The sequence below is a fragment of the Hypanus sabinus genome, unplaced genomic scaffold (assembly GCF_030144855.1).
Source record: "Hypanus sabinus isolate sHypSab1 unplaced genomic scaffold, sHypSab1.hap1 scaffold_812, whole genome shotgun sequence".
Lineage (NCBI taxonomy): Eukaryota > Metazoa > Chordata > Chondrichthyes > Myliobatiformes > Dasyatidae > Hypanus > Hypanus sabinus.
The window spans coordinates 19,178-42,290 of NW_026781665.1; the positions used below are offsets into that span (position 1 = coordinate 19,178).

Here is a 23,113-nt window from a genome sequence, read left to right on the forward strand (position 1 = left end):
ACAAAGCAGAATTAGAATTTTGCAGAGATGATTTCGATATGAGCGAATTGAACTGAAGTGACACACAAAAATCAGCAGAGTCAAATCCAAATTTTATGAACATCACAATTGCCTTTGAGCCGTGGGCATTGGACTTGTTCAAAACGCGTTGTTTTGTGTGAAGACTCATGCAGGGTAGACCAGGCTATCCTGCACGTTTCTATTACCTGAAGTACAGATTTCAACCGACATAGTGTTAGCTTAACCGTCGCCGAAATAAGACACGGATTTGAAATTTAACTGTGATATAATAGGTAACTACCGTAGTCTCGGGACACTTACAGTTGACATTAAGAGAAAACGGAGCGCTCGTGATTTCGTTAATCACGTTGCTTGCTCTGCAGATGAAATTTCCGTCTGTCCGTACCACTCCAGAAACAGTGAGTGTGCTGTTATCGGCACTCAGCTCAGACCTGCCACCGGGAATGATCACGCTGTTCTCCTCAAGCCACAGGTAAGAGACATCCGTGCCTGTTGCGGAGCAGGTTAGTCTGACGGTGTCGTTGTACTCAATCAGCATGGTGGCGTTAGATGTAACAGTGACATTGGAAACAGGTCCTGTTAAACAGAGGGGATCGGTTAGTGCACGACACAAGAATAGAATCTGCAGGTTTATGAATTCCGTTACGAATCTGAAAATGAAATCAAACATTTATTATTCCATCATGTAAACATTTATAAGCTATTCAATCTGATGGACATGATGTTTTGAGATGGACGTTACAGCGTACGGGGAAAAATTGCGAAGTTTGGATGTTGTCTAACTGTGTTCCATTCATCGCGACCAGTGGGAAGTACAAGCATACACGGTACAGAAACCGTGGTGCACAAAGGCCGTTGTAAATCGAGTCAAGAAGTAAAAAAGAGCTTACGAAAGTTTCAACAAACAGGGTAATGACAGAGATCTAGAAACCTGTCAGATAAGCAGGAAAGAGCTTAAGAATAAATTAGGAGAGCCGGAAGGGGCCATGAGAAGGCCTTGCCAGACAGGATTAAGGAAAACCCCAAGGCATTCTACAACTATGTGAAGAGCAAGAGGGTAAGACGTGAGAGAATGGGACCAATCAAGTGAGACAGTACAAAAGGGTGTATGGGATCGGAAGAGGTACTTAATGAAAACTTTGCTTCCGTATTCTCTACGGATAAAGATCTTGGCGATTGGAGGGATGACTTGCAGCGGACTGAAAACCCTTTGCCGATAGATATTATGGAATAGGATGTACTGGAGATTTTAGATATCATTAAGTTGGATAAGTCACCTGGACTGGAAGGGATACATCCCAGGAAACCGTGGGAGTCGAGGGAGGAGATTGCTGAGCCTCTAGCGGTGATGCTTGCATAATCAATGAGGACGGGAGAGTTTCTCGAGGATTGAGGGGTTGCGGTTGTTGCTCTCGTATTCAAGAAAGGGAGTAGGGATAGCCCAGGAAATTATAGCCCAGTGAGTCTTATCAGCTTGATTGATTTTTTTTGAAGATGTGACGAAACACGTTGATGAAGGTAGAGCCGTAGATGTAGAACGTATGGATGTGTTCATAAATCTGTTGATGACAGAAAGACTGGGTTGTTGTGGATAGTGTGGAGGGCTGTCAGAGGTTACAGCAGGACAAAACGAGGCTGATATGTATGAGTTCAACCCAGATAAGTGTGTGGACGTTTATTTGGTAGGCGGAATATAGATATTAATGGCAAGAATCTTGGTAGTACGGTTGATCAGAGGGATCTTGGTGTCCGAGTCCAAAGAACAGTCAAAGACGCTACGCAGGTTGACTCGCATGGTGTACTGGCCTTAATCAACCGTCGGTTTGAGTTTTAGTGCTGAATGTCCTGTTGCACCTAGAAAGGAACCTGGAGAGACCCCACTCGGAGTATAGCGCTCATTTCTGGTCTCCTCACTACAGGTAGAACGTGGACACCATAGAAAGGGTGCAGAAGGGATTTAAGAGGATGTTGCCTGTATTGGGGAGCATGCCTTAAGAGAATAGATTCTGTGTACTCGGACTTTTCTCCTTGGAGCGACGGGGGACGGGTGGTGACCTGATAGAGGTGTAAAAGATGATGAAAGGCATTGATCATGTGGATCGTCAGAGGCTTTTTCCCAAGGCTGAGATGGCGAGCACGAGAGGGCATAATCAATCAACATCTTCTGCACTTTTCTTTTCTCAGCAGTGGATCTAGAGCGGCTGCAGTCTTACACGCTCTGCACTGGGACTCGTATCGTCTGAACAATATTGACACTCATCACAGGCTGCATCTCTCCATTCAACACAAACCGCTGCTTTTTACCATGTATGTCAAAGGTTTCGACTACAGGATTAATAGATTTGTGTCTAAATTTGCCGATGATACAAAGATAGGTGGAGGAGAAATGGCGTTGAGGAAACAGAGAGTCTTCAGAGAGACTTGGATAGTTTAGGGGAATTGGCAAGGAAGTAGCAAATGAAATACTATGTTGGAAATTGTCTGGTCATGCACTTTGGTGAGCAAATAAACGGGCAGACCATTTTTTAGATGGAGAGAGAATTCAAACTTCAGAGCTGCAAATTGGTTTGGCGGGCCTTGAGCAGGATACACAAAAGGATAACCTCCAGGTTCAAGTCAAGTCAAGTGAAGTCACTTTTTATTGTCATTTCGACCATAACTGCTGGTACGGTGCACAGTAAAAACGAGACCACGTCACCTCTATCTATCCCGCTCATAAATTTAAATACCTCTATCAAGTCCTCCCTCAACCTTCTACTCTCCAAAGAATAAAGACCTAACTTGTTCAATCTTTCCCTGTAACTTAGGTGCTGAAACCCAGGTAACATTCTAGTAAATCTTCTCTGTACTCTCCCTATTTTGTTGACATCTTTCCTATAGTTCAGTGACCAGAACTGTACAAAATACTCCAAATTCGACCTTACCAACGCCTTGTACAATTTTAACATTACATCCCAATTCCTATACTCAGTGTTCTGATTTATAAAGGCCAACATACCAAAAGCTTTCCTCACCACCCTATCCACATGAGATTCCACATTCAGGGAACTATGCACCATTATTCCGAGATCACTCTGTTCTACTGCATTCTTCAATGCCCTACCATTTACTATGTTTGTCCTATTTGGATTATTCCTATCAAAATGTAGCACCTCACACTTATCAGCATTAATCTCAATCTGCCATCGTTCAGCCCCGTATTCTATTTGGTCTAATTCTCTCTGAAAGCTTGGAAAACCCACTTCATTGTCCACAACGTCACCGACCTTAGCATCATTTGCATACTTACAAAGCCAATTTACCACCCCATCATCCAGATTATTAATGTATATGACAAACAACATTGGACGCAATACAGATCCCTCAGGCACACCACCAGTCACCGACCTCCAACCTGACAAACAGTTATCCTCCACCGCTGTCCGCAATCTCCCATCCAGCCACTGTTGAATGCATTGTACTACTTCAATATTAATACCTAACAATCGAACCTTCCTAACTAATCTTCCATGCGGAACTTTGTCAAAGGCCTTAATGAAGTCCATATAGACAACATCCGCTGCTTTACCCTCGTCAACCTCCCTCGTAACTTCTTCAAAAAATTCAATAAGATTTGTCAAACATGACCATCCACGTACAAATCCATGTTGACTGTTCGTAATCAGACCCTGTCTATCCAGGTAATTATATATACCACATCTAAGAACACTTTCCATGAATTAACCCACCACTGACTTCAAACTGACAGTTCTATAATTGCTAGGTTTACTCTTAGAACCCTTTTTAAACAATGGAACCACATGAGCAATATGTCAATCCTCCGGCAAAATCCCCATTTCTAATGACATTTGAAATATTTCTGACAGAGCCCCTGCTATTTCTACACTAACTTCCCTTAAGGTCCTTGGGAATATCCTTTCTGGACCCGGAGATTTATCCAATTTATATTCCTTAAAAGCGCCAGTACTTCCTCCTCTTTAATCGTCATAGTTTCCATAGCTTCCCTACATGTTTCCCTTACCTTACACAATTCAATATCCTTCTCCATAGTGAATACTGACGAACACAGATTGTCAAAATCTCCCCCAACTCTTTCGGTTCCACCCATAGCTGCCAACTCTGATTCTCTGAGGGACCAATTTTATCCTTCACTATCCTTTCGCTATTAATATTACTGTAGAAATCCTTCGGATTTATTTTCACCTTACTTGCATAGCTCCCTTGTACCTTCTTTCAGCTTTTCTAATTTTTTTCTAAGATTCTTCTTACATTCTTTATATTTCTCGAGCACCTCATTAACTCCATGCTGCCTATATTTAATGCAGATATCTCTCTTTTTCCTAACCAAGTTGCCAATAACCATGGCTCTCTCAAACTTTTACCCGTTCCTTTCAACCTATCAGGAACATAAAGGTTTTGCACACTCAAAATTTCACCCTTAATTGACGGCCATTTCTCTATTACATCCTTCCCATAAAACAAATTGTCCCAATCCACTGCTTCTAAATCCTTTCGCATCTCCTCAAAGTTAGCCTTTCTCCAATGAAAAATCTCAACCCTGGGTCCAGTCCTATCTTTCTCCATAATTATATTGAAACTAATGGCATTGTGTTCACTGGACCCAAAGTGCTCCCCAACACATACCTCCGCCAACTGATCTATTTCATTCCCTAACAAAAGAGCCAAAAAAGCCCGTTCTCTAGTTGGTACTCTATGTATTGTTGGAAAAAAATACTGTCAAACACGGTTTGTCAGGAGCTGCAGCTGGATGCACCTTTTGCAGGTGCAGTCATCAGGGACAACAGTGCTCGCCCTGACTTCTTACATTCTGCAAACGGAGCAGTTAACAGTCCTAACTGCTGCCTCCATTACCTACTCCAAATCGAATTAGATTAATTAAAGTAGTTTACCCGTCCTTACCGCACCTGGAGTGAAGCTCGTACTCAGCCTCTGCTCGCTATTTAAATCCTCCCGCTGCCTCACCGGCCGACTTCCACGCGCTTGCGCAGTTGTGCCCCGTTGAAACCTCGCCTCTGCCAATTCTCGCAGAAGCCTGATTGAGGCAAAGCCGACCCACTCTGCCTCAGTCCACTCCGGTGATGGCGAAGTCCACTCTGACTTTATCTCGTCGTTTCATGTCCTCATTATTTATATACTACTTATTTATATTTGTATTTGTATTTGCACAGACTGTTGTCTAGCCCACTGTCGTGGATTTTTCATTGATCCTTTTATAGTTACTGATTTACTGAGTACGAGTGAGAGTTAAGCAGTCCGAATAGTGGGAGTGGTCGGGTTCGTTAGAGGCCAGATCCTACGTCCACATTCATCGATCATCGCCGATGCCTGTCCGAGTGGAACTTGTAACTAAATCTAAAGCGGAAATGAGTTGTTCACTCGGTTTAGTTTTTCATTGAGAAAGAATCTGTCATCGAGCAACGAACGCTAAAGGTTACATTATTGTCTACCACCACAGGAATGAACTGAATGCTATATTCGGAGATCTCACTTACCAAAGACACGCAGAGTGACGGTCACTAGGGTTTGGGAGCCATGAGCTGACACCATACACACACGGTATTCCCCACCGTCCGACATGTTCACCGACTTCAGCAGAAGCGACCCGTTGTTCGTGAATATACCCGCTCGGTATGTGTAGCCATCGCCAACAGACACGTTCTGGCCGATCCACTGGGCGATTGTTCCCCCATTAAAACTCCAGTTTCCACTGGTAACTTTGCCCGACGGCCGCACTGAAAAGAGAACCTCTCCCCCGACGGTGGCGTTTATCTCACTGTGCTCAGCGAGAATGGTAAACTGCTGAGACTCACCTGAGGAAGAGAAAATCGTGTCAGGGAGTAGTGACAGACACGGATATAATCGAGAATCGCACTTAACTCAATCTGTACAGATACCAGTGGTCTCTGCATAGCTCAGCAAGTTCGACCCTTATGACCTGATCTTCATGTCTTCAACTACTCGCCGCTCTGATGATTATCCGACCATGACGGTTGGAGAGAGTGACCCTCACCCGCCGTTATGTGGAGACAAAGAACGAGAGCTGCGAAGGCCAGTCCCAACATCCCGAGAGAGCAGCGCCGATCTCTGTTACACCCAGAGACTGAGCCGCACTTCCTGGTTTGCGGGTCAGATAGCTGCATTCTGACGTCACAGGCGGCAGCGCTGATTGGATCAGAGCGTCTGTACTTTGCTCAGATCTACATCAAATCCTGTGTGCTGTTCTACAACTGTCTGCTGCTGTATTGAATCCTATAATGGTCTCAAAGAGAGTTTCAAAAAGAGTGATCGTCATGCACGCGATCCCGACAGGGCAGCGTCTGTCTCTTTTACATTCGGAGACCGATCCGCATTTCCTGGTCTCCGTGCCAGATGTGGAGAGTGTGTCAGGTGAGAACTCGGAGCTGTATGATTGCACAGCGAGAAACAAGAGAATAAACGGACTTAAAGCTTCTGAAGGAACAGAAGGCTATTAGGCCTTCGATACTCTGCTGTCATGCTTTACAGCTCACGTGGCATTTTCCACAAGACTACACTCCTCTGAAATAGATAGAATGGTTCAGTGTTATCACCACACGTCAGCGGCTGGATTCTATTAGGTTAGGGTTCCCGAATTAGTTTGCTGCAAGGGACAAATTATGTCAAGCATGTAAAGCCAAGGGCAAAAACGTCCGGGTTTTATTTTCTCTGCGCCAGTAAGTTGTTTTACGGGCAGATGTTGCTGTTGCTGCTAATACTACTACTACTTAGTAGTAGTAGCAGCAGCAGTAGTAGTAGTAGTAGAAGAAGAAATGTTAGTAGAAGTAATAGTTAGTAATAGGAGTATTAGTAATAGTAATAGTGGTAGTAGTAGTAGACAAAAAATGCACTCTTGAAAAAAAAAGTAAGTTCAAAACCAGCCATTTAATTATGAGTCTAGCTATCACAACTGTCAGCTGTCACAATGAGAACTCATCCGGGACAGCTACATGGATGAGAGCTGTATAGAGTGATATGGGCCGGGTGCAGGTCAGAGGGACATGGCAGAGAAATGGTACGGCACAGCCAGGAAGGAACAGAAGGCCTGTTTCTGTGCTGTAATGTATTCTGGGTCTGCGGCACTTAAGCATATTTTACACACACACTCACAAACACACACACACACACACACACACACACACACACACACACACACACACACACACACACAGACACACACACACACATACAAACACACACACACACAAACACACACACACGCACGCACGCACACACACACACACACACAAACACACACACACGCACGCGCACACACACACACACACACATACACACACACACGCACGCACACACACACACACACACACACACACACACACACACACACACGCACGCACACATGCACGCGCACACACACACACACACACACACACACACACACACACACGCACGCACGCACACACACACACACACACACACACGCACACACACACACACACACACACACACACACACACACACAGAGTTAGTTTGGAAATCTTCACCACCTCTCTTCCACACAAACATTTTTAGTAGCATTGCCTTTTCCACTGTTTCTGTTCTCTCATTTAAACATGTTCTTTTTAATTAAGCTATGTAGCATTTGAAGTATGAGTCGTAGGTATAAATGGAATTATCAGTATTATTGTTGTTGCAATATTATACCACAATAAGATTGACAAATGGACAAAATTAAATTGATTCACTCACCAGTCAGCGATAGAAGTGACAGCGACGGGATGAGGAAATCCTTCTGATTTCGGGCCGGTATTCTGTTGTTGCAATCCTGAGGCACTGGCCGAGATGTGCGTGGGAGAGTCTGTTTCTATCCTGATTCTTCATTGAGTTCATTGAAGGAAACGATGACTCACTTGTGTTCGTGGAGAGGAACAGTGTGAATTTGAGCATTTCAATAGCACTCGTGTTTTTGAATTGAGCTTGGCGAAGCACATTGATTCAAAAGTCACTGAGTTGTGGTTTGAGCAAATCAGAAGTTCTCATTTCCAAGACCTCCATCTGTAGAGTTGCCTCATCTATGGAAGGCACAAGCCTTTTGGGCTCTGCGGTCCACCGGCTGTCAGCCGAAACGGAGAATGACTGTCTCGGGAGAGAAGGATAATCACCTTAGAGTTTAGGGGAGATTTGAAATCGTTCCCTGAAGTTTTCTGACAGGCTCTTCACGACGTACTTCATCACTAGGTCCAACTTCGTTCTTCTCGCAAAGGTCCCGCAGACGTGGAAAGTGCAACTTTCCCCCGTGAGGAACGTAGAAAGCGCGCAGTAGGTCGCGGGCTCCACTGGGGGTAGGTCAAGTGTACGGTGTCGAATGAGGTTAAAGTAACTTAGAGAAGCGCGCGCTTTATTGACATGTTAAGACAGGTGTGTTCACGGAAGTGCCAATGGGCCGGCGCGGTCAGGACATTTGGTTCTCGCGGTATGGATATGGCCCGCGTTCCGCCTACTGGGGTTATCTGGATTAGTTGAACGAAGAGATTTGGCATTGGTATGTCATCAAAGACTTGGAAGTGTCTGGAACTGCAAGGTGGGGAGGATTTTGACTGTTTCCATCACCGTCTGGTGTGAAGTCCCCAATGACGGGGATCGGCAAAGATTGCAGACAGTTGTGTACGCAATCACATCCATCACGGTACAAGCCTCAGCGTGATCCAGGACATCTTGAAAACGTTGTCCCTCCAGAAGTCCGGGTCCATAATTCAGGACCATCGCCATCGGCATTCGGAATATCCACTCTTCCCATTGGAACCATCCGGAAGGTGCTCTCTTCTCATTAGTTAGAACCGCCCTATGTTACCTTCTCATTATTATAATCTGTGATATGCTCTCCTCTCATTACTACCGTCCCAGATATGCTCTTATCTCATTCCCATCATCCGAGATAAGTTCCCTTCTCATTACTACCGTCTGGGGTATGATCTCCTCTCAGCATATGAACGGAGCAGGCGATGTAGTAGAGGGCGGCGGAGTAGTTGGAGATAGACTAGGAAGGCTCTGTCTCGAGAGGCATCGGCAAGCAGAGGCTGAGGACGAACTTGATCGGTGAGGTAAGGCCGGGAAAGCTCCTTTAATAACTCTAATTAACTTAGGAGTAGGTAATGAAGGCAGAAGTTCGGACAGCCGGTTGCTCCATTTGCAGTATCTGGGAAGTCAGGACGAGCTCAATTGTCCCTGATGACTACACCTGGAAAAGGTGTATCCAGCTGCAGCTTTTGACAAACCGTGTTAGGGAACTGGAGCTGGGGCTGGATGAACTTCGGATCATTCGTGAGGCAGAGGCAGAAGTAAACAGGAGTTACAGGGATATACCCCTATAAGTCACCCCTATAAGTCAGGAGGCAGGTAGCTGGGTGACTGTCAGGAGATGGAAGGATAATGGAGTGAATGAGCAGAGCATTCTTATTAATCACTGAGGACCTTATATCATCCGGGATGCTCGATCTCTTCCACAGAACCTCCGATCTGTGCCCCTTAACTATCGAAACCCCTATCACTACTGCTCTCCTCTTTTCCCTCCTTCCCTTCTGAGCTGAGGGTCCACTCTAGCTACCAGGGACGCAATCACTGCAACTTAACCTTAATAGGTCGTCCCCACCAACAGTATCCAAAACGGTATCCTTATTATTGATGGGAACGTCCGCAGGGGATGCTCTGCACGTTCACTCTATTTTTCTTCCGTCTCCTGACTGTTGGTGGGACCTGGATCTGAGGGTAGAAGGGTGGGTTTGTAACTTTGCAGATGACACGAAGTTTGCTGGTGTTGTAGATAGTGTTGAGGATTGTCGAAAATTGCAGAGAGAGATTGACAGGATGCAGAACTGGCAGATGCAGTTCACCCCGGAGAAGTGTGAGGTGGTACACTTTGGAAGGACAGACTCCAAGGCAGAGTACACAGTAAACGGCAGAAGACTTGGAAGTGTGGAGGAGCGGAGGGATCTGGGGATACATGTCCACAGATCCCTGAAAATTTCCTCACAGGTAGATAGGGTAGGATATTTTGGAGCATGTTGATATTAAGGGAGAAGAGCTGCTAAAATACATCAGGACAGAAAGTTCTGGGGCCAGACGGAATATTCCCCAGGCCGCTCTGCAGGCGGGGGAAGAGATTGTTGAGCCTGTGGCTAATATCTTTAAGTCCTCGTTGTCCACAGGAACGGTACCGGCGGATTGGAGGAAGACGAAAATTGTCCCCTTGTTCAAAAAAGTTAGTAGGGATAGTCCAGGTAATTATCGACCGGTGGGCCTTACATCTGTGGCCGGAAAGCTGTTGGAAAATATTCTTAGAGATAGGATCTATAGGCATTTACAGAGTCATAGTCTGATCAGGGACAGTCAGCAAGGCTTTGTGAAGGGCAGATCGAAGAACTCTATCAGGAGGTTACCAGCCATATAGATATGGGTCGTATGAACTGCATGGATTTTAGTAAGGCAATAGACAAGGTTCCACACGGTAGGCTTATTCAGAAAGTCAGAAGGCATGGGATCCAGTGATGTTTGGCCAGGTGGATTCAGAATTGGCTTGCCTGCAGAAGGCAGAGGCTCGTTGTGGAGGGAGTACATTCGGATTGGATGGCTGTGACTCGCCGTGTCCCACAAAAATCGGTTGTGGGAACTCTAATTTTCATGATTTTTATTAAGGACCTGGATGTAGGGGAGGTAGGGTGGGTTGACAAGTTTGCAGACGACACAATGTTTGGCCGAGTCGAGGACAGTGTAGAGGATTGTCAGAGATTGCAGAGTGACATTGATAGGATGCAGAAGTGGGCTGAGAAGAGACAGATGGAGTTCAACCCTGGGAAGTGTGAGGTAGTAAACTTTGGAAGGACAAGCTCCAAGGTAGAGTACAAAGTAAATTGCAGAGCACTTGGCATTGTGGAGAAGCGCGGGATATGAGGGTACATGGCCATAAATCCGTGAAAATGAACCTCACATGTCGATAGGGTAGTTAAGAAAGCTTATGGGTGTTAGCTTTCATAAGTCGAGGGATAGAGTTTAAGAGTCGCGGGGTAATGATGCAGCTCTATAAAACTCTAGTTAGGCCACCCTTGGATATTGTGTCCAGGTCTGGTCGCCTCTCTATAGGAAGGATCTGGAAGCATTGGAAAGGGTACAGAGGAGATTCACCAGTGTGCGGTCTGGTTTAGAGAGTATGGATTATGAATAGAGATTTATGGTGCTGTTTATTTGCTCTTTGGGGAGAAGGACGATGAGAGGAGACATGACAGAGTTTTTAAGGAAAAGTTGGGAAATTCAAGGGGGGTATGAGAGGAATGTTTTTCACTCAGAGAGTGGTTAGTGGAACGCAATGCCTGATTCAGTGGTGGAGGCAGATGCACTGGTGAAGGTTAAGCGACTGTTAAACAGGTATCTGGAAGAATTTAAGATGTGGGAGTGTTTATATGGGGGGCGAGGTTTAAGGGTCGGCAATAAGTTGTGGGCCGAAGTGCCTGCAATGTGCTGTACTATTCTATGTTCTATGGTCTATGTTCTAAAGAGAAGATACTGAGTTGCTTTGACCGTTGAATGTGAATTGCTGTCAAAAGAGGAGGAAGTGATTTCCACAACTTCCCATTCTGTTTTCTATTATTAGCAGACAGTGTAGCTTTGGACACTGCTACATTGCAAACGAATGCAACTGCAACATGCACCTTCCCTTCCTACAGCATCAGCAGGTAATGGCCGATGTGTGCTGTGTCTGTAGAATGCAGCAGGGTTACTCTGCGAGAACATTCGGACCACCATTCACACCAAAAACCAAATAGCCCATCCCGAACCTCACAACCGTGCTCACCCGGACAGCGAAGGTCAGCAAGGAAAAAGAGGAACAAGGCGATTAAACGTCACGTTTGCCAACAAGACAATCTTTTGGACTCCACGGAGAGACAATATTCTTTCTCGCTGCCCATTCCAATCGCAGTTCAATCGCAGCATCAAGTCGTGTGTGTGTGTGTGTGTGTGTCTGTGTGTGTGTGTCTGTGTCTGTGTGTATGTGTGTGTCTGTGTGTGTGTGTATGTGTGTAATATACATACGCACTATTGAACATACACTTCACAGAACGTTGCAGCACAGAAACAGGCCTTTTGGCCTTTCCTGGCTGTGCCGTAACACTTTCTCTGCCATGACCCACTGACCTGCACCCGGCCCATATCCCTCCAAACACCTCTCATCCATGTAGTTGTTCAAGTTTTTCTTAAAAATTAAAAGTGAGCCTGCATTTACCACTTCATCTGGCAGCTAATTCCACGCTTCCACCACTCTCTGTATGATGAAGCTCCACCATCCAATGTTCCCTTTATACTTTTCCCCCTTCACCATAAACCCATGTCCTCTTGTTTTTGTTTTTATTTCTCCCCTACCCTCAGCGGGGAAAGCCTGATTGCATTCCTTCTATCTATACCCATCATCAATGTGTATAACTCTATCAAGTCTCCCCTCATTTGTCTACGCTCCAGGGAATAATATCCTAACGTATTCAGGTTTTCCCAGTAACTGAGTTGCTGAAGTCCCGGCAAACTTCTTGTAAACCATCTCGGCACTCTGTCAAACTTATTAACATCCTTCCTCTAATCTGGTGACCAACGCTGCTCACAGTAGTCCAAATTGGGCCTCATCAATGCCTTATCCAGCTTCACAATAACATTCAAACTCGTATACGGAGTAGTTTGATTAATAAAGGACAATGTACCAAAAGCGTTCTATGCTACTCTATCTACCTGTGACGCCACTTTTAGGGAACTTTGTTTCTGTGTTCCTAGACCCCTCTGTTCTACCGCACTGCTCAGTGCCCTCCCATTTACCTTGGATGGTGTTTCCTTCCAAAGTGGAATACCTCACACCTGCCTGCATTAAACTCAATCTGCCATTTCTCAGCCCTTTTGCAGCTCGTCCAGATACCTCTGCAAGCGTTCAAAACCTTCCTCACTCTCCACTACACCTCCAATCTTTGTATCATCAGCAAATTTACTGACCCAATTTACCACATTATCATGCAGATCATTGATTTGGATAACAAATAACAATGGACGCAACACTGATCTCTGGGGCAGACCACTAGTCAAAGGCCTCCACACAGAGAAGCAGTCCTCCACTACACTCTCTGTCATCTCCCATTGAGCCAATGGCTAATGCAATTTACACCATCACCATGTGTCCCCAGCGTCTGTATCTTCCTAACTAACTTCTCAGGGGGGACCTTGTCAAAGGCCTTACTGAAGTCCACGTAGACAACATTCACTGCCTTCCCTTCATCCACTTTCCTTCTAACCACCACGAAAAGCTAATAGATTTGTTAAATATGACTTACAAGCCGTGTTGACTCGTTGTAATAAGTCGCTGTCTGTATGAATACTAATAGATCCTATCTCTTAGTACTCTTTCCAATAGTTTATCTACTACTGACTACAAACCTACCGGCCTACGATTATCCTTCACCTTGACTGCCTGAGCTACCTCATGTCTTCTTTCAGCCCTCCTGAGTTCTTTCTTAAGTATTTTTGGACTTTTTTTTATTCTCTTCGAATACCTTATTTGCTCCCAGTTTTCTATACATGTTATATATCTCCCTCTTCTTCTCTATCTGAGTTCCAATATTCCTTGAGATCCAAGGTTCCTTATCCTGTTTCACATAGATTTTAATCCTCACAGGAACATAAAAACTCTGTACTCTCAAAATGTCTCCATTCAAGGCCTGCTACCTACCAACGACATCCTTGCCAAAGAACAACCTGTCCAAATCCACGTTTTTATATCCGTCCTCATTTCTTCAAAATTGGCTTTTTTCCAGTTTACAAACTTAAACCGAGCACCAGGTGTAACGTTATACATGATCAAGTTGAAACTAATGGTGTTATGATACCTGGAACCAAAGTGTTCCCCTACACACAATTGCCACACCTGTCCTAACCCGTTTCCTAATGTAAAATTGCATCCTCTCTAGTCGGTATCTCTATATATTGATGGAAACATGGGAAACAAGCCGAGTTGCAGGATACTTGATGGGTGATAGGTGTGTATCCTATGTTTAGTAATTACTACATCCCTGTGAGACTGATTCAATACTTGAGGGACTGTTGAGAATGCCCCCCGTGAGGTGTCAATACGCTGTTTATTACAATCGTCAGCCCTGAAGGATAAACAAACCATTACTAACATGGACCTGTAAAGCAGTCAGCATGTATTTCACCATGAACTGGCCTGTGGGGTGGTGGGTTAGTGATCGATGGAGAAGGAACTGCGCTATTTTGAGAGTATTCATGGTACAATTGAACTTCTGAAGAACCTATGAGGAAGTACTGACCACAGTTTCGTCTTTCTGACATCTATTATTAGCGGACTGTCAAGTGTTAAACTCTGCTACAGAGCAAACGAATGCAATTGCGACATGCACCTTCCCTTGCTCCAGTACCAGCAGGTTATGGCCGATGAGTGCACTGTCTGTATAATGCAGCACAGTTGCTCGCCAGGGCTATTCTGCGAGAACATTCGGAGCACTATTCACACCACTACCAAATACCCCACTCCCACCTAACAAACGTGTCGCACAGAGGGCGAAGCTCAGCAAGGAAAATGAGGAAGAAGGCGATTAAACGTCACTTTTGCCAACAAGATAATCTTTTGGACTCCACGGAGAGACAATATTCTTTCTCGCTGCCCATTCCCTTCAGGAAAGGTGAGCAAGACATTGCAGGGTCAGAGTCCTCCTGTACATCTGCAAGAATGTTCACAGCGGGTGCGGCCCCTGCTGTGCAGCTCCCCAGTGCAGGGTTCAATCGCTGTGTGTGTGTGTGTGTGTGTGTGTGTGTGTGTGTGTGTGTGTGTGTGTGTGTGTGTGTGTGTGTGTGTGTGTGTCTGTGTGTGTGTAATATATATACGCACCAGACAACATATTCATCACAGAACGCTGCAGCATAGAAATAGGCCTTTTGGCCTTTCTTAGCTCTGCCGTACCATTTTTCTGCCATGTCCCACTGACCTGCACCCGGCCCATAACCCTCGAAACACCTCTCATCCATGCAGCTGTTCAAGTTATTTTTAAATGTTTAAAGTGAGTTTACATTTACCACTTCATCTGGCAGCTCATTCCACACTTTCACCACTCTCTACATGATGAATCCCATTCCCATGTTCATTTCAATCATTTCCCCCTTCAACCTTAACCCATGTACTCCTGTTTTTTTCTCCTCTAGCGTCAGTGGAGAAAGCCTGATTGCATTAATTTTATCTGTTGCCAAAATTATTTTATATACCTCTATCAAGTCTTCTCACATTCTTCTCCTCTCCAGGGAATAAACTCCTAACCCATTCAACCTTTCTTTCTGTACTATCGACTGCATCTTCCTATCTAACTTCCCATGCGGGACCCGGTCAAAGGCCTTACTGAAGTCCACAAAGGCAACATCTACTGATTTCCTGCATTTGCTTTCCTTCTAACCTCCTCGAAACATTAATAGATTTGTTAAACATGACCTGCTACACACAAAGTTGTGTCAACTCGCCCTAATAGGTCCCAGTCTATCTAAATACTTTTAGATCCTGTCTCTTAGTACTCCTTCCGATAGTTTATCTACTACTGACTACAAACCTACCGGCCTAAGATTACCTTGCACCTTGTCTGCCTGAGCTATCTCACGTCTTCATTTAGCCCTCCTGAGTTCTTTCCTAGTTATTTTTGGGACTTTTTAAATACTCCTCAACTAACTTAGTTGCTCCCTGTTTTCTGTACATGCTATACGTCTCCCTCTTCTTCTCTATCAGAGTTCCAATATCCCGAGTTCCTTATCCTTACTTACTTTGCTTTTAATCCTGACAGGGACATAAGGACTCTGTACTCTCAGAATTTCTCCTTTCAAGACCTCATACTTATGAACGACATCCATGCCAAAGAACAACCTGTCCAAATCCACGTTTGTTATATACTTCTTCATTTCTTCAAAATTGGCCTTTTTCCAGTTTCCAAGCTCAAACCAAGAACTAGGTCTATCGTCATCCATCATCAAGTTGAAACTAATGGTGTTATGATCCCTGGAACCAAAGTGTTCCTCTGCACACACTTGCCTCACCTGTCCTAACTCGTTTCCTAATTGGAGATCTAATACTGCACCTTCTCTCGTCGGTACCTCTATATACTGACGGAAACATGGGAAACAAACTGAGTTGCAGGAAACTTGCTGGGTGATTGGTGTGTGTTCTATGTTTTAGTAATTACTATAACCCTGAGGAACTGATTCAATGCTTGAAAGTCTGTTGAGAATGGCTGCAGTGAGGTTTGTATTAAAACCATCAGTCCTGATGGATAAACAAACTTACTAACATGGACCCATAAAACATTCAGCATGTATTTCACCATCAACTGGCCTGTGGTGTAGTGGGGGAGTGATCGATGGAGAAGGAACTGCTCTATTTTAAGAGTATTCGTGGGACAATTGAACTTCTGAAGAATCTATGAGGAAGTAATGACTACAGTTTCGTCTTTCTGACCTACCTATTATTAGCAGACTGTGATGCGTTAAACTCTGCTACAGATCAAATGAATGCAATTGCAACATGCACCTTCCCTTGCTCCAGCAAAAGCAGGTAATGACCGATGTGTGCAGTTTCTGTAGAATGCAGCAGGGTTACTCGCCAGGACTATTCTGCGAGAACATTCGGACCACCATTCACACCCAAAACCAAATACCCCTTACCGGTCCTAACAACCGTGCTCACCCGGACAGCGAAGGTCAGCAAGGAAAAAAAGGAACAAGGCGATTAAACGTCACGTTTGCCAACAAGACAATCTTTTGGACTCCACGGAGAGACAATATTCTTTCTCGCTGCCCATTCCAATCGCAGTTCAATCGCAGCATCCAGGCGTGTGTGTGTGTGTGTGTGTGTGTGTGTGTGTGTGTGTGTGTGTGTGTGTGTGTGTGTGTGTGTGTGTGTGTGTGTGAGTGTGTGTCTGTGTGTGTGTGTGTGTGTGTGTGTGTGTGTGTGTGTGTGTGTGTGTGTGTGTGTAATATACATACGCACTATTGAACATACACTTCACAGAACGTTGCAGCACAGAAACAGGCCTTTTGGCCTTTCCTGGCTGTGCCGTACCATTTTCTGTGCCATGAACCACTGACCTGCACCCGGCCCATATCCCTCCAAACACCACTCATCCATGTAGTTGTTCAAGTTTTTCTTAAAAATTAAAAGTGAGCCTGCATTTACCACTTCATCTGGCAGCTAATTCCACGCTTCCACCACTCTCTGTATGATGAAGCTCCACCATCCAATGTTCCCTTTATACTTTTCCCCCTTCACCATAAACCCATGTCCTCTTGTTTTTGTTTTTTTTTCTCCCCTACCCTCAGCGGGGAAAGCCTGATTGCATTCCTTCTATCTATACCCATCATAAATTTATATAACTCTGTCAAGTCTCCCCTCATTTGTCTACGCTCCAGGGAATAATATCCCTAACGTATTCAGGTTTTCCCAGTAACTGAGTTGCTGAAGTCACGGCAATCTTCTTGTAAACCATCTCGGCACTCTGGCAAACTTATTAACATCCTTCCTCTAATCTGGTGACCAACACTGCTCAGAGTAGTCCAAATTGGGTCTAATCAATGCCTTATCCAACTTCACAATAACATTCAAACTCGTATACGGAGTAGTTTGATTAACAAAGGACAATGTACCAAAAGCTTTCTATGCTACTCTGTCTACCTGTGACGGCACTTTTAGGGAACTTTGTTTCTGTGTTCCTAGACCCCTCAGTTCTACCGCAATGCTCAGTGCACTCCCATTTACCTTGGATGTTCTACCTTGGTGTTTCCTTCCAACGTGCAATACCTCACACCTCACACAAAGTGCAATAAACTCAATCTGCCATTTCTCAGCCCATTTTTGCAGCTCGTCCAGATACCTCTGCAAGCGTTCAAAACCTTCCTCACTCTCCACTACACCTCCAATCTTTGTATCATCAGCAAATTTACTGACCCAATTTACCACATTATCATGCAGATCATTGATTTGAATAACAAGTAACAATGGACGCAGCACTGATCTCTGGGGCAGACCACTAGTCACAGGCCTCCACATAGAGAAGCAGTCCTCCACTACACTCTCTGTCATCTCCCATTGAGCCAATGGCTAATGCAATTTACACCATCACCGTGTGTCCCCAGCGTCTGTAACTTCCTAACTAACTTCTCAGGGGGGACCTTGTCAAAGGCCTTACTGAAGTCCACGTACACAACATTCACTGCCTTCCCTTCATCCACTTTCCTTCTAACCACCACGAAAAGCTAATAGATTTGTTAAATATGACTTACAAGCCGTGTTGACTCGCTGTAATAAGTCGCTGTCTATATGAATACTAATAGATCCTATCTCTTAGTACTCTTTCCAATAGTTTATCTACTACAGACTACAAACCTACCGGCCTACGATTATCCTTCACCTTGACTGCCTGAGCTACCTCATGTCTTCTTTCAGCACTCCTGAGTTCTTTCTTAAGTATTTTTGGACTTTTTTTTATACTCCTCGAATACCTTATTTGCTCCCTAATTTCTGTACATTTTATATATCTCCCTCTTCTTCTCTATCTGAGTTCCAATATTCCTTGAGATCCAAGGTTCCTTATCCTGATTCACATTGATTTTAATCCTGACAGGAACATAAAAACTCTGTACTCTCAAAATGTCTCCATTCAAGGCCTGCTACCTACCAACGACATCCTTGCCAAAGAACAACCTGTCTAAATTCACGTTTTTTTATATCCTACCTCATTTCTTCAAAATTGGCTTTTTTCCAGTTTACAACCTTGAATCGTGCACCAGGTATATCGTTATACATGATCAAGTTGAAACTAATGGTGTTATGATACCTGGAACCAAAGTGTTCCCCTACACACAATTGCCACACCTGTCCTAACCCGTTTCCTAATGTAAAATTGCATCCTCTCTAGTCGGTATCTCTATATATTGATGGAAACATGGGAAACAAGCCGAGTTGCAGGAAACTTGATGGGTGATAGGTGTGTATCCTATGTTTAGTAATTACTACATCCCTGTGAGACTGATTCAATACTTGAGGGTCTGTTGAGTATGCCCCCCGTGAGGTGTCAATACGCTGTGTATTACAATCGTCAGCCCTGAAGGATAAACAAACCATTACTAACAAGGACCTGTAAAGCGGTCAGCATGTATTTCACCATGAACTGGCCTGTGGGGTGGTGGGTTAGTGATCGATGGAGAAGGAAATGCGTTATTTTGGGAGTATTCATGGTACAATTGAACTTCTGAAGAACCTATGAGGAAGTACTGACCACAGTTTCGTCTTTCTGACATCTATTATTAGCAGACTGTGAAGTGTTAAACTCTGCTACAGAGCAAACGAATGCAATTGCGACATGCACCTTCCCTTGCCCCAGTACCAGCAGGTTATGGCCGATGAGTGCACTGTCTGTATAATGCAGCACAGTTGCTCGCCAGGTCTATTCTGCGAGTACATTCGGACCACCATTCACACCACTACCAACTACCCCACTCCCACCTAACAAACGTGTCGCACAGAGGGCGAAGCTCAGCAAGGAAAATGAGGAAGAAGGCGATTAAACGTCACTTTTGCCAACAAGACAATCTTTTGTACTGCACGGAGAGACAATATTCTTTCTCGCTGCCCATCCCCTTTAGGAGAGATGAACGAGACATTGCAGGGTCAGAGTCCTCCTGTACTTCTGCAAGAATGGTCACAGCGGGTGCGGCCCCTGCTGTGCAGCTCCCCAGTGCAGGGTTCAATCGCTCTGTGTGTGTGTGTGTGTGTGTGTGTGTGTGTGTGTGTGTGCGTGTGTGCGTGTGTGTGTGTGTGTGTGTGTGTGTGTGTGTGTGTGTGTGTGTGTGTGTGTTTTATATATATATATATATATATATATACGCTCTAGACAACATATCCATAACAGAACGTTGCAGCATAGAAATAGGCCTTTTGGCCTTTCTTAACTCTGCCATGTTTCTGCCATGTCCATTCATGCCATATCAAAATGGTCATTTTTCTGCCATGTCCCACTGACCTACACTCGGTCCATAACCCTCCAAACACCTCTCATCCATGCAGCTGTTCAAGTTATTTTTAAATGTTCAAAGTGAGTCTACATTTACCAGTTCATCTGGCAGCTCATTCCACACTTTCACCACTCTCTGCATGATGAAGCCCATTCCCATGTTCATTTCAATCTTTTCCCCCTTCACCCTTAACCCATGTAATCCTGTTTATTCCTCCTCTAGCCTCACTGGAGAAAGCCTGATTGCATTAATTTTATCTGATTCCAAAATTATTTTATATACCTCTATCAAGTCTTCTCACATTCTTCTCCTCTCCAGGGAATAAAGTCCTAACCCATTCAACCTTTCTTTCTGTACTATCGACTGCATCTTCCTATCTAACTCACCATGCGGGACCCTGTCAAAGGCCTTTCTGAAGTCCACATAGGCAACATCTACTGATTTCCTGCATTTGCTTTCCTTCTAACCTCTTCGAAACATTAATAGATTTGTTAAACATGACCTTCGACACACAAAGTTGTGTCAACTCGCCCTAATAGGTCCCAGTCTATCTAAATACTTTTAGATCCTGTCTCTTAGTACTCATTCCAATAGTTTATCTACTACTGACTACAAACCTACCGGCCTAAGATTACCTTGCACCTTGTCTGCCTGAGCTACCTCACGTCTTCATTTAGCCCTCCTGAGTTCTTTCCTAGTTATTTTTGGGACTTTTTAAATACTCCTCAACTACCTTAGTTGCTCCCTGTTTTCTGTACATGCTATACGTCTCCCTCTTCTTCTCTATCAGAGATCCAATATCCCGAGAGAACCAAAGTTCCTTATCCTTATTCACTTTGCTTTTAATCCTGACAGGGACATAAAGACTCTGTACTCTCAAAGTTTCTCCTTTCAAGACCTCATACTTATGAACGACATCCATGCCAAAGAACATCCTGTCCAAATACACGTTTTTTATATACTTCTTCATTTCTTCAAAATTGGCCTTTTTCCAGTTTCCAAGCTCAAACCAAAAACTAGGTCTAACGTCATCCATCATCAAGTTGAAACTAATGGTGTTATGATCCCTGGAACCAAAGTGTTCCTCTGCACACACTTGCCTCACCTGTCCTAACTCGTTTCCTAATTGGAGATCTAATATTGCACCTTCTCTCGTCGGTACCTCTCTATACAGACGGAAACATGGGAAACAAACTGAGTTGCAGGAAACTTGCTGGGTGATTGGTGTGTGTTCTATGTTTTAGTAATTACTATATCCCTGAGGAACTGATTCAATGCTTGAAAGTCTGTTGAGAATGGCTACAGTGAGGTTTGTATTAAAACCATCAGTCCTGATGGATAAACAAACTTACTAACATGGACCCATAAAACATTCAGCATGTATTTCACCATCAACTGTCCTGTGGTGTAGTGGGGGAGTGATCGATGGAGAAGGAACTGCTCTATTTTAAGAGTATTCGTGGGACAATTGAACTTCTGAAGAACCTATGAGGAAGTAATGACTACAGTTTCGTCTTTCTGACCTACCTATTATTAGCAGACTGTGATGCGTTAAACTCTGCTACAGATCAAATGAATGCAATTGCAACGTGCACCTTCCCTTGCTCCAGCAAAAGCAGGTAATGACCGATGTGTGCAGTTTCTGTAGAATGCAGCACGGTTACTCGCCAGGACTATTCTGCGAGAACATTCGGACCACCATTCACACCCAAAACCAAATACCCCATACCGATCCTAACAACCGTGCTCACCCGGACAGCGAAGGTCAGCAAGGAAAAAGAGGAACAAGGCGATTAACCGTCACGTTTGCCAACAAGACAATCTTTTGGACTCCACGGAGAGACAATATTCTTTCTCGCTGCCCATTCCAATCGCAGTTCAATCGCAGCATCCAGGCGTGTGTGTGTGTGTGTGTGTGTGTGTGTGTGTGTGTGTGTGTGTGTGTGTGTGTATGTGTGTAATATACATACGCACTATTGAACATACACTTCACAGAACGTTGCAGCACAGAAACAGGCCTTTTGGCCTTTCCTGGCAGTGCCGTACCATTTTCTGTGCCATGAACCACTGACCTGCACCCGGCCCATATCCCTCCAAACACCTCTCATCCATGTAGTTGTTCAAGTTTTTCTTAAAAATTAAAAGTGAGCCTGCATTTACCACTTCATCTGGCAGCTAATTCCACGCATCCACCACTCTCTGTATTGTGAAGCTCCACCATCCAATGTTCCCTTTATACTTTTCCCCTTCACCCTAAACCCATGTCCTCTTGGTTTTGTTTTTTTCTCTCCCCTACCCTCAGCGGGGAAAGCCTGATTGCATTCCTTCTATCTATACCCATCATAAATTTATATAACTCTGTCAAGTCTCCCCTCATTTGTCTACGCTCCAGGGAATAATATCCCTAACGTATTCAGGTTTTCCCAGTAACTGAGTTGCTGAAGTCACGGCAATCTTCTTGTAAACCATCTCGGCACTCTGGCAAACTTATTAACATCCTTCCTCTAATCCGGTGACCAACACTGCTCAGAGTAGTCCAAATTGGGTCTCATCAATGCCTTATCCAACTTCACAATAACATTCAAACTCGTATACGGAGTAGTTTGATTAATAAAGGACAATGTACCAAAAGCTTTCTATGCTACTCTATCTATCTGTGACGGCACTTTTAGGGAACTTTGTTTCTGTGTTCCTAGACCCCTCTGTTCTACCGCAATGCTCAGCGCACTCCCATTTACCTTGGATGTTCTACCTTGGTGTTTCCTTCCAACGTGCAATACCTCACACCTCACACAAAGTGCAATAAACTCAATCTGCCATTTCTCAGCCCATTTTTGCAGCTCGTCCAGATACCTCTGCAAGCGTTCAAAACCTTCCTCACTCTCCACTACACCTCCAATCTTTGTATCATCAGCAAATTTACTGACCCAATTTACCACATTATCATGCAGATCATTGATTTGAATAACAAGTAACAATGGACGCAGCACTGATCTCTGGGGCAGACCACTAG

General features: G+C 44.4%; 1 protein-coding gene across 1 annotated transcript in view; it reads right to left on the reverse strand.

Moving 5' to 3' along the window:
* LOC132390243 (carcinoembryonic antigen-related cell adhesion molecule 5-like) overlaps positions 1 to 23,113 on the reverse strand; it is a gene marked incomplete at its 3' end in the record, with an annotated part of 83,368 nt that overhangs the window by 18,787 nt on the left and 41,468 nt on the right. Inside the window, exons 2-3 of the mRNA XM_059962853.1 lie at positions 5,535 to 5,852; positions 322 to 597 (exon numbers count right to left, since the gene is read on the reverse strand). Coding sequence (XP_059818836.1) covers positions 322 to 597; positions 5,535 to 5,852 — 594 coding nt within the window. The remainder of the gene's footprint in view (positions 1 to 321; positions 598 to 5,534; positions 5,853 to 23,113) is intronic.